The 14,905-nt window shown below is 40.6% G+C and overlaps 1 protein-coding gene across 5 annotated transcripts in view; it reads right to left on the bottom strand.

Moving 5' to 3' along the window:
- Positions 1-14,905, bottom strand: part of CIITA (class II major histocompatibility complex transactivator) — an 84,626-nt gene that overhangs the window by 53,459 nt on the left and 16,262 nt on the right. The window contains exon 1 of one of the 5 annotated variants that reach the window (XM_020972513.2): positions 1,464-1,611. The exons of the other annotated variants lie outside the window; for them this stretch is intronic. Coding sequence (XP_020828172.1) covers positions 1,464-1,479 — 16 coding nt within the window. The 5' untranslated portion in view covers positions 1,480-1,611. Of the gene's footprint in view, positions 1-1,463; positions 1,612-14,905 lie in introns of those variants that run through there. 5 annotated transcript variants of the gene reach the window in all.

The raw sequence follows: 14,905 nt of genomic DNA, 5'->3' as shown, positions 1-14,905 counted from the left end.
CACATAAGAGGACCTCAGAAAACACTGAGATTGACTAGTTCTTCCTCTTTGTGTGTTTGTTTGTTTTGGAAGGCTGCTTCCCCTCCAGGGCACTCTGCTTGCTCCTCCGGAGAGAGCCGTTGGGCTATTGTCTGTGGTCAGATTAGAACTCAGGAAGATGAGTTTGCCTGACTCTAGGCCCAGCACTCTATCCACTGCGCCACCTAGCGGCCCAAATTGCAAACATAATGAGCAATATCTGAATCCAGCTTCTTCTCCAGAGCCAATTTTAAATCTCCGTCCATCCGTGGGAAATGAGACCAGAGTAGCATTGTAGAAGTGGGGCTGTCTTTGGGAGCCTAGGCAGGCCCCATTCACCCTACGTCTATATCATGTATCTCTATCTCTCTCACTCTTCCGCTCTCCGTCCCCTCCCATCTCCCCCCCCCCACCGCCCCTGTTAAAATTGTGAAAGGGCTGTGTGCCGCGAAAGCAGAGAGGAAGAAGTGCAGGCAGCAGAAATTCAAGTGTCGGGAGGCTAAGCAAATTGGAAAGTTCGAGTCTCAGCCCGTTTCCTTCCCGCCCCCCACCCCAACCCCAAGCCTTTTGTCTCCACTCCACCCTAGACTCCAGAAACCCGAACTCCCTCCTGCAACCTTCGCGGGGCCGCTCAACTTAACTCTACTTCAGGGACATAACAACATAACTAACTGGTTGGGTCACTGCCACAAACGGCTTCGCCATCACCCAACCCCAGCCCAACCGCTTCTCCCAGCTTCCCGGGTGTCTAATTTCCCTCTCTCTAAAGCACTCTTCTTCACTCTCTATTCTGTCTCTAGAACCCTAAAGTGCAGAGGTCTCTCCGAACTGGTGATTAGCGCAGGTGCAGATGGCAATCTCGGGTACTAGGAATAGCGCCGCCCAGCACCGTCTCTCACTCCCTAAGGCTCTCAACTCCAGCTTCTTCCCACTGGAGGCATTATCCCGTGAGATTCCTTAGAGCAAGTTGCCCTATTAACTCGGCTTTGAAAAAGCTTGTCCTCGGCTTTGTGTGGTGACTAAAATATAGCAAAGTTATTTTGAGAAGTCTAGACTCCCACGATATTATGTTCATGGTGGAAGACTGGTGTATTTTGACTTGGAGTCTGGGAGATCTGGGTTCGAATAGGGATACGCACTAGACTGCGTGACCCTGGAGAACTCATTAAATTCTCTGATTCAGTGACCTCATCTGTAAAATGGAAGGGGAGGGATGGACTCGAAGACTGCTGAACTTCCAGCTGTGATGCTGTGATTCTAAACAGACAGGTAGACAGAGACAGACAGACAGACAGACAGACACACACACACACACACACACACACACACACACACACACACACACCCTGCCTCTCTGGCTACAACCTGTCACTGGGGTGTGAGAGCTATAAATTGGAAATCTATCCACATTGCCTTGGTCAGCTTGGTCCCGCGCCCGTACCTACCACGTAACTGCCGCATCCTCTCTCCAAGTTGCAACCAGGACTTGAGCTCTGGTTAAGGCAGTGGCTGCCTTTCTTCTGCCCCGTGGCACAGGTTTGGGCCAGAGTTAGGGCGGAAACTAGCCCCTTTCACTCCTCCTTCCCTCCTCTCTGGCTCAGTGCCATCCACCTCACACCCTCACACCCCTCCCTTCAACTTATTTTCTGCGGGTTAGCTTTATATTGCTTTTACTCAAACTCCTTTCGCTTTCTATTTTAGGATAAACCTCCTTAAAGCTGCTTTCAGGGTAGGAATGGGCCTGGGGGATGGGGGTAGGATGGTGATTCTCCCAGCTATATATATATATATATATTCCCTCCCCTCAACCCTACCCCAAACATTCACCCAGGGATCCTCATGGACTGGTGCTCCTTCAACTTTGATTGAGTCTGTCTTATACCGAAATCTGCTCTGCACACAAGAGACGCTTGTTGTCGCCTTAATTGAATTAGCTTGAAGGGAAAACTCTCTCACCCAAAGATTCAGTTGTGTACGCATGCGACCCCCGAAGTCGCATCCCTCTCTTCACATTCTTACATTCGCACGCTCTGTCCCCTCTCCAATAGTGCTACCCCAACCCAAGTCTTCCTGTAATCCATCATCATTCAGCTCAAAACTTCTGCCACTATCAAGCTCCACCATTATCTCAAGGCGTGCAGATTGGAACCACAGTTTGAGAGGGATGCATAAAGAGGGGAAAGAGCTTAGCTTCTTCACAGCCCTTCCGGACTGTCTCTCCTGGAGATGTGCGCAGCTTGGAATGGCTACCTCTGATGCTACCTCAGAGTTGCCCATACTACCTTTCGCAGCAGTCACAGCCAAGGGTGACCTGCCACACTACTGAGCAGTCTCGACACCCCCTCACCCCCTTTCCCCACACACATACCCTACCCCGACTTCGACTATTGGTAGAAAGATGATGTTCCCTGGGGTCAAATGCCTTAGCCCTAGCAAATCAGGAAGGAGCCAGATCCGTGCATCCTCTTAAGAGGGTCGGAAGGTTCTGTGGATGGGAGGATTAGAGGGATACAGACACTTGGCATCAGAAGCAGTTGGAGTTAGGTCGTTGGGGAGAAGACTTCTGGCGTTTGCAATTGGTGTAATCACAGTCCTCACAGTCGATGGAGAACTCCTGATCTAGGCAAACCCCCACTTACTTTTGATCTATTGAGTTAGAGACTCAATCATGCCCAGGTGCAAAGGTTCAAAACCTACCCACTATTGCCTCTTTGTACCATGCTATTGTCAGGCACACCCTTAAAACTGGAACCTAATCAGACAACTTGAAATAGAGAATCAAAAACTTAAGAAAATAATTCCTTGAAAACTAGAATTGGGGGGGGGCAGAGCCAATATGGCGGATTGAAAACTAGAATTGGGCAAAAGAAAGATAATGCCATCTTAAGACATCAAGAAATAATAAAAATAAAATCAAAAGAATGAAAAAATAGGAGACAACGTGAAACATCTCATCAGAACAACTAATCTGAAGAACAGATGGAGGAGAAATAATACAAGAATAGTTGGACTACCTGAAAATTACCATAAAGAGAATCTTGATATGACATTATAAGAAATTATCAAACAAAATTACCCTGAAGTTCTATAACATGAAGGCAAAGCTGAAATAGGAAAAAACAACCACCTACTGATCACCACCTGAAAGAGATCCCAGAAGGAAAACTTACAGGAATATCATAGCCAAGTTTCAAAGCTCTCAGGTTAAGGAGAAAATATTGGAAGCAACAACAAAAAAATTTTGATATCATGGAGCTACAGTAAGGATTACACAAGTCCCAGCAGACACTATGTTGAACGATCCTAAATCTTGAAAGACTGTATTTCACAGGGCTAAAGAGCTGGGGTTATGAACCAGCAAAGTTAACTATAATCATGAATGGAAGAACATGAATGTTTAATGAACTGAAAGCTTTTCAGGTTGAAAACAGCAGAACTTAAGGGGAAAATTTGACATATAACATCTGGGAGAAATATGAGGTAAACATTAAAGACCAATTATAAGGGACTCACTAGGGGCAGCTAGGTGGCGCAGTGGATAGAGCACTGGCCCTGAAGTCAGGAAGACCTGAGTTCAAATGTGACCTCAGACCAAACACTTGACACTTACTAGTTGTGTGACCCTGGGCAAGTCACTTAACCCCAACCGCCTACACAAGAAAAAAAAGGGACTCACTGAGGTAAAATTGTTTGCTTCTTATATGTGTAAATATTATCGGTACCCTTATGACTGTCATTATTTGGATGGTTTGGAAAAAAAGGCTTGGATTGAGCTTTGTATGAGGAGGTGATTCTAAAAATAAGTAAAACTGTGTATAGAGTGATAAAAAGGAGAAATTATTTCATACAAATGAGACATAAAAGGAAAAATTAATACGAAAGAAGCTAGTAAGGGGAAGGTATGGGTAGGGATGGAACTTTACTCTCATCAGGAATGCGATAAAGAGGTAACAACATATTTATCTAGAAAGGTACAGAAGTCTTCTAAACACAGAAAGAAATAAGAGGGCAAGGGGATAGGGCAGGAATAGGGGATAAGAGAGGGACTATTGGAGGAATGGGTTGGTTAAGGAAAAGATGGGCAAGGTAGCTGGTAGAAGTAAAGCAGAGGAGTGAGGAGGGATAGGAATAGGGTGAGCCTAGTGAGGAAAAATAGGAAGGAGAAAAATACACAAGAAGTAATTATGGCATAGAATGCGAATGGCATGAATTTACTCTGAGCTTTCACTTCCTCAGACGCTTAGGTTCTGGTGAGAATTAGATCCCAAATGTCCCTTCCAGCTTTTACATTCTATGCTTCCAAGTTATTTCAACTTTCTGGGCCTTCATTTTCCCATCTGTAACAGGGATTGGTCTTCTATAGTACAGAGTATGGGATCTGGGGGTGGAGGTTTTGGTTTCATCTCTTCGCTCTACATCCTACTTGTGTGACTTGTGTGGAATCTCTTTTTTTTTCCTGGGTTCCAGTTTCCTCATCTGTTAAATGAAGCAAGTAGCACTTGATGATTTCTAAGATCCCTTCCAGTTCTTGATCTGCATTCATTTCTATTCAATACTCCACCTACTGTGTGCCAGATACCTACTATGTGCCTGTGTTAGGAATTGGAGACACAAAGGCGAATAACAACAAGAAGCTCACAATATATTGTGGGGTGGGGCAGGGACAACCTATACTAAATAAACATAATACAAGATAAGAGTGTTGGAGGGGCCCAGGAGAAAACCAGGCAAGATGCTAGAAGATTTCTAAAATCCTTCCCGGCAGTCTGTGAGGCAACAGTTACGTGACTTGGGCAAATAACTTCAGCGTGACTCAGTTTCCTAACCTGTAAAATGAGGGGCTACTAGGTGATCTCAGAACTCCATTCTAGCTCTAAATCAATGACAATATGATATTCTATGATATCTTATAAATCTTAAGATTCACTTTTTATCCCAGTAAAATAATACCTAGTGCATCTCAATTGTCTCATGTCCCTTTTTACTCTCTGAGATACCAGCAAAGTACTGACTTTTTTCCTCTCAACCAACATCAAGCAGGTCTCCTAAGCACTTGCTCTTCCATATGACTAAGACATGAAATTCAAGCCTGAAAACAAGGTTATTGTAGGCAAGGAAAGAAAAACAATATTTTATCTTCGTACACCTGACTCAGGGCTGCGCTGGTCTGGAGGAGTATGCTGTATCTGGGCTTTTCTCTAGGTCAGGATATACTTGGAAATGCAACTTCCCTCTAATAGTCAAATCATCTTCTTGTCCTTCCTGCATTGGGAAATTTTCATCCCACTTCCTTCTACCTCTTTAGGGTTTTTTTTCTTAATTTTTAACTTCTTACCTTTAGTCATCAGATCTAAGTGGGTAACCTAAGCACCAGGGACCTAGGTAGAAGAGTGTAGTGTGGCTCTCCTAGTGTTTAGTATTCTGATAGTCTGCAAACTCAGAGCCTACTTAACTGATGAACTGGAATGTCAAATACTAAGAAGAGAAGAATCCTCAAAGAGCCACTAACTCAGGGCATTACTGAGTAGGCACTACTCAAACATTACTGGCTCCCTCCTTCTTTAGCCAGATCCCAGAGCAGAAAAACCAGCTTGCAAAGAGACAACAAAGGAATCAGGGATTACTCTTGAGCTAAGATTTTCTTGCCCAACTGTCTAGACAAGTCTCACTTTGATGATTCTCCTTTAAACTATTGCCTGAGACTAGCGTTTATTTCACTTCACTATTGCCACTCTGTTGACCACAGAACTTCGCAGTCTGTTAAGTGCAACTTGAAACTGGGATCATGAAGTGACTGAAGCACAGACTCATACCCCTCCCCAAACTGGCATCAGATGCCAATGTGTACCTTTGTCAGAATGACATATTTGAGAAATGGAAATTAAGCATTTGAAATGAATAACCATAACATGATTACTGTAAAGTAATAGATTCGATTTTTATAGAACCTGAGAATTTCCACTAGGTGAGTGAATAGTTCTTTGAACCATAGACTTCCCTCAGCATAATCACATCTTTCTGTGATCTCTATCTTCAGGGCAATTTCCACTGAAATCCATTTAAAATTGTAGATGATATACCCATATGGACAAGTTGGGGGCAGCCATTTTACTTTTTGATGGCAGATTGCACTATGTATCAGGTTTACAGCCAGATCCTAATTAGCATGATTATTGGGTGAGGAATCAGAAAACCTGAGTTCTAGTCTTGTCTTACCCTTTCTGAGTTTTACTTTCTTCATATATAAAATGACATGATGATACCCCTTCTGTATCATATCTAAATTTATTCAAAAGCACTTAAGACCTTTATGTGGCATTGTAAGGAAGATGGAGAGGTAAATGAGAAATGCCAACCAAGTAAACTGAAAAAAGTACTTTGTAGATCAAAATAGCCAAGAGGTAGAATGTCCAGAGTACAAAAACTGAAAGAAAAAAAAACCCATACCCTGCATTCTCTTTTTGACAGGTCCCAAGTGAGTATGGCTTCTAAAGTGTATAATATACACATATATCTGGTTTTTACTAATAATAACACCTAGCATTTACATAGGACTCTAAGATTTGCAAAGTATTTTACATGCGTAAACTCATTTGATTCTGACAATAACCTGGTGAGATAGGTGCTATTATTATACCCATTTTACAGATAAGAAACTGAAGCTGAGAAAGGTGAGTGATTTGCACAGGGTCGCACAGCTAGGAAATGTCTGAGGCAGATTTAGAACTCAAGTCTTCCTTACTCCCTGTTCAAGCTGCAAGTGGTGATGCTATCTTTGTGTCCTAAAGGTGTTTCTTCCCACAGTAGTGGAAATTCATTCTCTGTAATTTACGCTTTGGATTGTGATTGTAATTGCTTTTTTCAAGGCTTTTTTGTACTTTGTTCTTTTGCCTCATTGGCTACTCCATGCCTTCATTTCCCCTGCTCTTCTGTGGTGTTACAGGAGTCCACTATGTCCAAATAATGAGGTTATACTTTGATTTGTCTTAATAATAGAGAATCATTTTCGAGTTGAAAGTGATCTCGAAAGGTTCCCTGATTTATCACTGTTTCCAGGAAGGACTGTTCATTAGCTACTCCATTAAGGTGACTAAAGGGAGATAGTTGGTATTTAACCAATTTATTTCTATACTGTTTCTGCTATTTGTGACTACATCAATTACACTCATGCAATTACAGATAGTAAAGGGCAGATAATAGAAGTAATGAGGCATTAATGTAAAAATTCTGCCATCCCTTATCATCCTTTTATGAAATATGAACAAATTTCTTGACTGAATTAGAACGAGAGAGTAGACATTGGTGAAACAAATACTGGGCATGCTTGTGAATGCCTTTAAATAGTTAAACCTGCCAGTCTTGGAATCTATTGATGAAATCCATCAATTTGAGCTGATCTAGGCTGAGAGCAACTTTATGGAATGTGAGCCCTGTTCTACCAAAAACTAGATACAGTGGTGGGATGAAGGGAGGAGAAAGAGATTTTCTTTCTTACCTCTTCCCCACTATTGGTCATGATACTTTAAAGTGAAGTTACTTACCAATGAGGAGATACTGATTTTATCAGGGAGCGTATAGATGTAGATATCTACATGTATCTATCTATATCTATACACATTTAGACACTTACATATATGCCTACATATACACACAGACACACAGACACCCGCCAAACAGAGGCAGTATTCAAACAGCACTAGCTATAGACTTGAGAAGGCTACCCTGGACATCAAAAACTCAGGTGTAGAGAGGAACAGGTCTTGGGACCATAGCTGAGGGATTTGGACAGAGATATTGTGCCCAGTGGAGAATCTGCAAAAATCTCCACGAGGAGAAAAGGAAGATTGAGGCCCTACAGATCCCAGAGGCATAAGTTGCCTTGGTCATATGTGTTCCCTACATGTATACTCTAAGTTTGTGCTCACTCATGTATGTTATATGTATCTGTGGAAGAATGTGCCCCAGGTTTACAGGAGAATGTTCTAAACTATTGTTATATCATCTTAGAAAATGCTTTTAATTTGTGACTTCTGGCTACCTCCCACCATGGGGAGAGGGTTCATGAACTATAATTTCAGAAAATGAGGAACCCCATAGAATAACCTTTGGAATTCAAGGTAGCAACCACCCTCTGGGGACTCAGATTGCCAGTGGTAATGCAAGGGAGGGAGTATTCCAGAGGGGATGCTACATGAAAATTCATTCTGTTTTAAAGACCTTTAGAAAAGAATATTCCAATTTCCCTCAGTACCTTTTTATGATGTTTGACATCATGAGGTGTCAGGAAAATCTTCCTATTATCTGCAAATGTCCATTATATCTAGTTTCTGACATCTTTTTTCTTGATCTTTCCTCCACAAAGCAAAAAGAAGGCCTAACTTCCACTTTCCAAACAACTGCCCATCAAAGATTCACCTTCAAGTTGCTTCTCAGGCAACTCTTCTTAAACTACAAAGTTCCACTCTGAAGAAAAAAAATTGATCTTGTAAGGGAGTAGGAAATTAGCCCTAAAATTATAGAATTTAGAGTTAGAAGGCCCTCTGAGGCCATCTATTTTACTTTTTTCCTTATACAGATAGGGCACTCTGGATAAAGTATGAAGCTTTAGGCAATCTCATATGTGCTCCTAAGACTTGCCTTCTAATCCAATTCAACCCACATTTATTAAGACCCTACTAAGTGCAAGGTCCTGATGATACAAAATTCAAATGAAAAACAGGGCCTGACCTCAGGGAGCTTATATTCTACTGGCTTTGACAGCTGAACCAGGCCAAACCTATCAGCTCCTATCCCCCAAAACCATGACACTACGGCAGTTTCAGGCTGTCTTGGCTATGCTGATTCTGATGCCACATATACTTTGAGTCAAGCTTCAGTTTATAGATTCTAATTTGTCTTCACTCTGTTAACTCTGTTGACTCCAGGCTTGAACCATTGGCTGTATATTCATCATCTCAAGGTCTTTGGTTCCTGTTTCTGTGTCTCAACCCTAAGTGACATCAGAGCTGGTTCCAGAGAGCTCCTATAGATCCTGGTTTTCATCTGTTTACTTGCCTCCGTAACAGTAGTCTGGCCCTTCATCATGTCTCTCATCAGGTGTGAGGGCCAGAACTGAACACTGAGCTATGGCAAAGATGTGACTAGGTTTGTAGAAAATGTGATAGGTAGGTGGATTTTCCCATACTATGTGAAATATCTCATTAGAAAAACAACTGACTTGGAAAATAGATTAAGGAGAGATAACTTAAGAATTATCGGACTACTTGAAAGCCATGATAAAAAAAGGGGGGGGGGCATAGACATCATCTTTGAAGAAATTATCAAGGAAAACTGCCCTGATAGCTTAGATCCAGAGGGTAAAATAAAAATTGAAAGAATCCACGGATCACTTCCTGAATGAGATCCCAAAATGAAAACTCCCAGGAATACTATAGTCAAATTCCAGAGCTCTTAAGTCAAAGAGAAAATACTTCAAGCAGCCAGAAAGAAACAATTCAAATATCATGAAGTCACAGTCAGGATTACATAAGAGTTAGAGGCTTCCATGTTAAAGGAGAGAAAGGTGAAAACTAAAAATAAATAAATTAGTTATAAAAAATATAAAGGAGAGAAGGGCTTAGAATATAGTATTTGGAAGAAAAAGGAGCTAGGATTACAACCAAGAATAACCTACCCAGCAAAACTGGGTGTAATCCTTCAGGGGAAAATAGACATTTATTTATTTATTTATTTATTTTAAAATTCTTTAAAAAAAGTTATTTATTAACTTATTTTTAGTTTTCAACATTCACTTTTATAAGACTTTGAGTTCTAAATTTTCCCCCTTCCCTCTACTTTCCCCCTGCAAGATAGCATGCAATCTGATATAGATTATGCATGTATATATACATATACATATATATATATATGTTATACATGTATATAAATATTAAACATATTTTCACATTAGTCATGTTGTGAAAGAAGAATCAGAATAAAATGGAAAAACCATGAGAAAGGAAAAACAACAAACAGCAAAAGAAAGAGAGAGAGAGAGAGAGAGAGAGAGAGAGAGAGAGAGAGAGAGAGAGAGAAGAAATGGGATGGAAGAAAGTAACTGTAGTTGGACATCTTAACTGTGAATGTGAATGGGATGAGCTCACCCATAAAATGGAAATGGATAGCATAATAGATTAGAAACCAGAATCCAACAATATGTTGTTTATAAGAGACACACTTGTAATAGAAAGATACACAGAGTTAAAATAAAGAGCTGGAGCAGAATCTATTATACTTCATTCAGCTGAAGTAAAAAAGGCAAGGGTAGCAGTTATGATCTCAGACAAAGCAAAAATAGAAAAGAGACCCAATTAAAAGGGGCAATCAGGGAAATTATATTTTGCTAAAAAGTTCCATAGACAATGAAGTAAGATCCAAATTTTTTATAGAAAGTTTTTCTGATAAAGGCCTCATTTCTCAAATATGTATTGAGTACAGAACTGAATCAAATTTGTGAAAATAGGAGCCATTCCCAATTGATAAATGGTCAAAGGATATAAACAGGCAGTGTTCAGAAGAAATCAAAGCTATCTAGTCACATGAAAAAAGTACTCTAAATCACTATCGATTAGAGAAAGGCAAATTAAAACAACTCTGAGGTATCACTTCACACCTATCAGAAATGCCAAATGCTGGAGGGGAGGGAGGAAAAATAAGTACGTTAATGAATTGGTCGAGTAGTAAATTGTTCTAACTATTCTGGAGAATAATTTAGAACCAGGTCCAAAGGGCTATAAAACTGTGCATACCTTTTGACCCAGCAATGACTTTACCATGTCTGTATCCCAAAGAGATCAAAGAAAAAGAAAAGGGACCTATATGTACAAAAATATTTATAGCAGCTGTTTTTGTGGTGGCAAAGAATTGGAAATCGAGGGAATGTTCATCAATTGGGGAATAGCTGAACAATTTGTGGTATGTGATTGTGACAGAGAACTATATGCTGTGCAATAAGAAATGACAAGGAGGCAGGGTGGTTTCAGAAAAAAACAAACAAACATGGCAAAACCTATATGAATTGATGCAAAATGAAATGAAAAGAACCGGAAGATCATTATGCACAGTCACAACAATGTTGTAATGCTGACCAATTGTGAAAGATTGGACTACTCTGATCAATACAATGATCCATGACAATTCCAAAGGACTCATGACGGAAAACTGCTGTCCACCTCCAGAGAGAGAACTGATGAACTCTGGGAGCAAAGTGAAGTATAATTTTCTCACTTTTTTTTTGCTTTCTAAAAAAATATGGCTAATACCAAAATATGTTGTACATGATTTTACATGTTTAATTGACGTCATGTTGCTTACCTTCTTAGTGGGTGTGGGAGAAGGTGGGAAAAAGAAGTGATTTTGGAGCTCAAAATAAAAATAAATAAATAAATGAATAATATTAAGAAGTAGGGCCTTTTCCCGGAAAACCCATTACAACATAGTTACTTTCACTTTCTTTTGTTGTTAGGTATTTTTTTTTAAACTAGGGCAAATGTAGTTAACCATTGCATTACTGTCCCATGAATTTCATTACTCAGGAATGTGTAAGAGAAAAGAGATAAATGGATTCTATAATTGCAGCATATATTCATCAAGCAATTTCCTTGGTTGGAGGCTCAGAGCTATAGTTGAGAGAACTGATTCACTTTTATAACTTCCTAAGTGACAAATGTGTCAGCACTTTTGAATGGGAGACTCTGTGACTAGCTGGGACAAGTATGAGCAAAGGAGTGCTCTTGATACTTTCACCTCCCATTTTGTTTCTGATGTGGGTTCGAAAGAGAAATCAAACCTTACCCAGAGGTAGAGGTAAGAGCGTGGCTGGGAAGGAATAGACCAAGCCATGCCCACAAAGGAAGTGGGAGGATGTCAGTGAGGAATGACAAATATACCTTGCCAGTCAGCATAACACCATACTACTCTCCACTAGTGCTAGACATTTATCAAAGAATCTTCTATGATTTTAAATTCCCCTAAATGCAGGTTCTTGCTGGACTTCTATATACATAAATGTTGCTAGTTTAAACATATTTTCATGACAGCTAAAGAAGATTTTGGGGGAGGGGGTTGAGTAACTGTCTCTCCCCCCCCAATCTAAATAGCTTTTGATAATTTGCTGACAGGGTAACCTTTGAACTGGTATTCAACCTGTGGTCCGTGAACTTAAAAATGTTTTTTGATAACTACATTTCAATATAATTATTTCTTTTTCAACCTTGTGTGTTTTATTTTGTGAGTTAAAAAATATTGTTGTGAGAAGAACATTATTCTGTAGGATTTGCTAGATGACTAAAGGGGTGCATAGTACCAAAAAAAAAAGAAAAAGAAAAGAAAAGATTAAGAACCCCTGCTTTAGATAGAAGCTGATTGGGAGTAGATAGCAAGTAGAAATTAAGCAGGCAGTTACACCAACTTTCTGATTATAGGTCAAACAGAGAGTCCTGGAAGAGATGTTGTGTTGCTCTTGCTGAGCAAGGAATTGAGCTTCAAAAATAAACTTCAGCCTAAAGGTATTAGATTTCTGGGTCTCTTGATCTTTGTTCCTAAGAGCTTTGGGTTTGAGATGAGGAATTTCCTTCCAGAGAGGAAACGACCATCACAACCAAGGCTCAGAGAAACAGACAGATCCTTCTTTGTGGGTGCATGATTGTTCTGCCTTTTCTAAATGAGTTGTAGTAGAAAAACAGCAACCTCTAAGCAAAAAGAGCAGTGGAAGAGCCCATTCCTTCTCTCATGGGAAGATTTCGTTTGTCTTCCAGCTGAAGCCAAAAGCCAAGAACAGAGAAGAGCTACAAAGTGGCCACAGGACCAATGGAGCAATGTCAAGGAGCGGTCACACATGACCAACACAAAACAACACAGGCAGACTACATGCCATCCTCATATCACTAGGAGAGACCCCTCTCCACTAGTGCTGAGCAGAAATTGGCAGATTATGTTGCCAAGTTCTAGCATTATTACTGGTAACTCTGAAGCCCTGGAGGTGTGAATTTCCCTCTGAATCTGTACCCCGGTTATATGTGTTTGCCTCTCCACAAACATTCCTTATGTGTGTTCACCACCCTTCCCACTGATAGTGTACTTATTTGTGGGAGAGTCCACCCCTGCTTTATGTTTGATTACTACTTTTCTTAATTATGTTTTCACTAAATGTCTTTGCTTTAAACTGTCTTTTGGCTGATTAAAAAAGGTAAACACATTGGTGGGGGCTTGTGGAGCTATGGCTGTAAGGGATATATATTCACAAAATGCCTTGAACTTGAGGTAACTTTGACTGATGAAACAATAATGTGAGTTAATGGGGTGCCTTAGGTTCTACATATGCACAAGAGACTCTTTGTTAAAGGAGAGCTTTTAAGGCTGTCTCTTTGGGAGTCAAATGCTTCATTGCCATCTATAAACAGTAAACACTGCCAGGACCTTTTATGTTCTGTATCTTTTAATTAATCTGGATCCCCTCGATAAAAGTGATTATTACTCAAAGCGCCTTTGCCTATTAATATAGGAAAAAGTAAATGAATGAATGATGCCTATTGTACAGCTTATGAGATGCTATTATAAGACTAATTTAATTAGATAGCACATCAGTACATTTATTTGCATGGGACTTGCATGTGGACAGTGAGTTGGGCCCAGAATTCAACAAGAGGAAAAGAATGGATAAATTGCATTTGGAGAATTGTGTGGTAGTTTTTTGTGTTTTTTTAAACAACTACCAGCTCAGACTGGGGCAACCATTCTGAGGCTAGTGGGCTTTGCCTCTGACATGGCTAAATTTAGAAGACACCAAACTGGAGTCATGTACATAAAGGGAGTGGCTCCCGTTCATCTGATGTAAGAAGTATGTGACTGCCAACACTCTGGGCTTTGACCACGGGTGTCCCTTAGCCAGCTTATACTGACTCATTTCAATGTGAGTATCTATACCTCAGAAATCTTCAAACTATGCAAATCAGGACATAACTTATTGTTTCATTGGTTGATTAGACCCAAGAAAATGATGGGAAAAATATCAATAATGCAGATTAAACTTAATTTTTTTTTCAGAGAGCCAGTTATTAAACATTTACCAGCATACCCCTGATTTCAACCCTCTACTGGGGATGGCGGAAATCAGGTCATGTCTTCCTCAGGCCACCCAGGCTACAGCACTCACTTACCAAGTACAAGACTTAAGAGTGGAATGGCAGTTGAACCCCAATTTGTAAATGTCTGATTTGGGAAGGGGAAGGAAGATGTAGTGGGGAGAAGATCTACCTCCAAGAAGAAGTCTCTATCTGAATAGGCTGTTTCCTGTATATGAATGAGAGTCTTAGCAGTAGGAGAGAAAAGAGGTTCAGAAGCCCAGTGGAAGATAGACACAGTCTAATTGGCAGCAAGTGGGGTTAGGGTGGGGGGAGTCATATGATCAGAATCAGGGGCAACTGCTATAAAACTCCCATCTACTCTCTCAAGTCCTGATCTTTTCTCCCTGTAGGCTGGCTTCCCCAAGAAAGGGCCAATTAGAGACATTGGTGAGATCACAGGAGGCTATACTTTCTTCTATGCCTTCTTCCTTCTCCTCTTTCACTCAAGCAGGAATCTGTTAGAGCTAGGCTCCCCTGCTCCCATTTTCTTTTTTAGCTCCCCAGAGGGTTCCAGCCCTTTGCCATTCCTTTCCTGGAATTGGTCCTCTCGCCCTCATCAAAGAGAAGAAAAGGGGATGGGTATCTGGGATGGTGCTAATAGAAAGAAGAGGCAAGCAAGTAGAGAAGGCTGTTGGACCTGCTGCCTACCACTCTGATTAGTCTGATCCAGCCACATGGTCTAACTAGCATCTAATTTGAAGGCAGCTAGATGGACCAGTTGATAT

Source organism: Phascolarctos cinereus, unplaced genomic scaffold (assembly GCF_003287225.1).
Source record: "Phascolarctos cinereus isolate Bilbo 61053 unplaced genomic scaffold, phaCin_HiC Scaffold_4;HRSCAF=312, whole genome shotgun sequence".
Taxonomy (NCBI): domain Eukaryota; kingdom Metazoa; phylum Chordata; class Mammalia; order Diprotodontia; family Phascolarctidae; genus Phascolarctos; species Phascolarctos cinereus.
The sequence above is the reverse complement of the archived record's forward strand: the minus strand, read 5'-3'. Positions and strand labels throughout refer to the sequence as shown.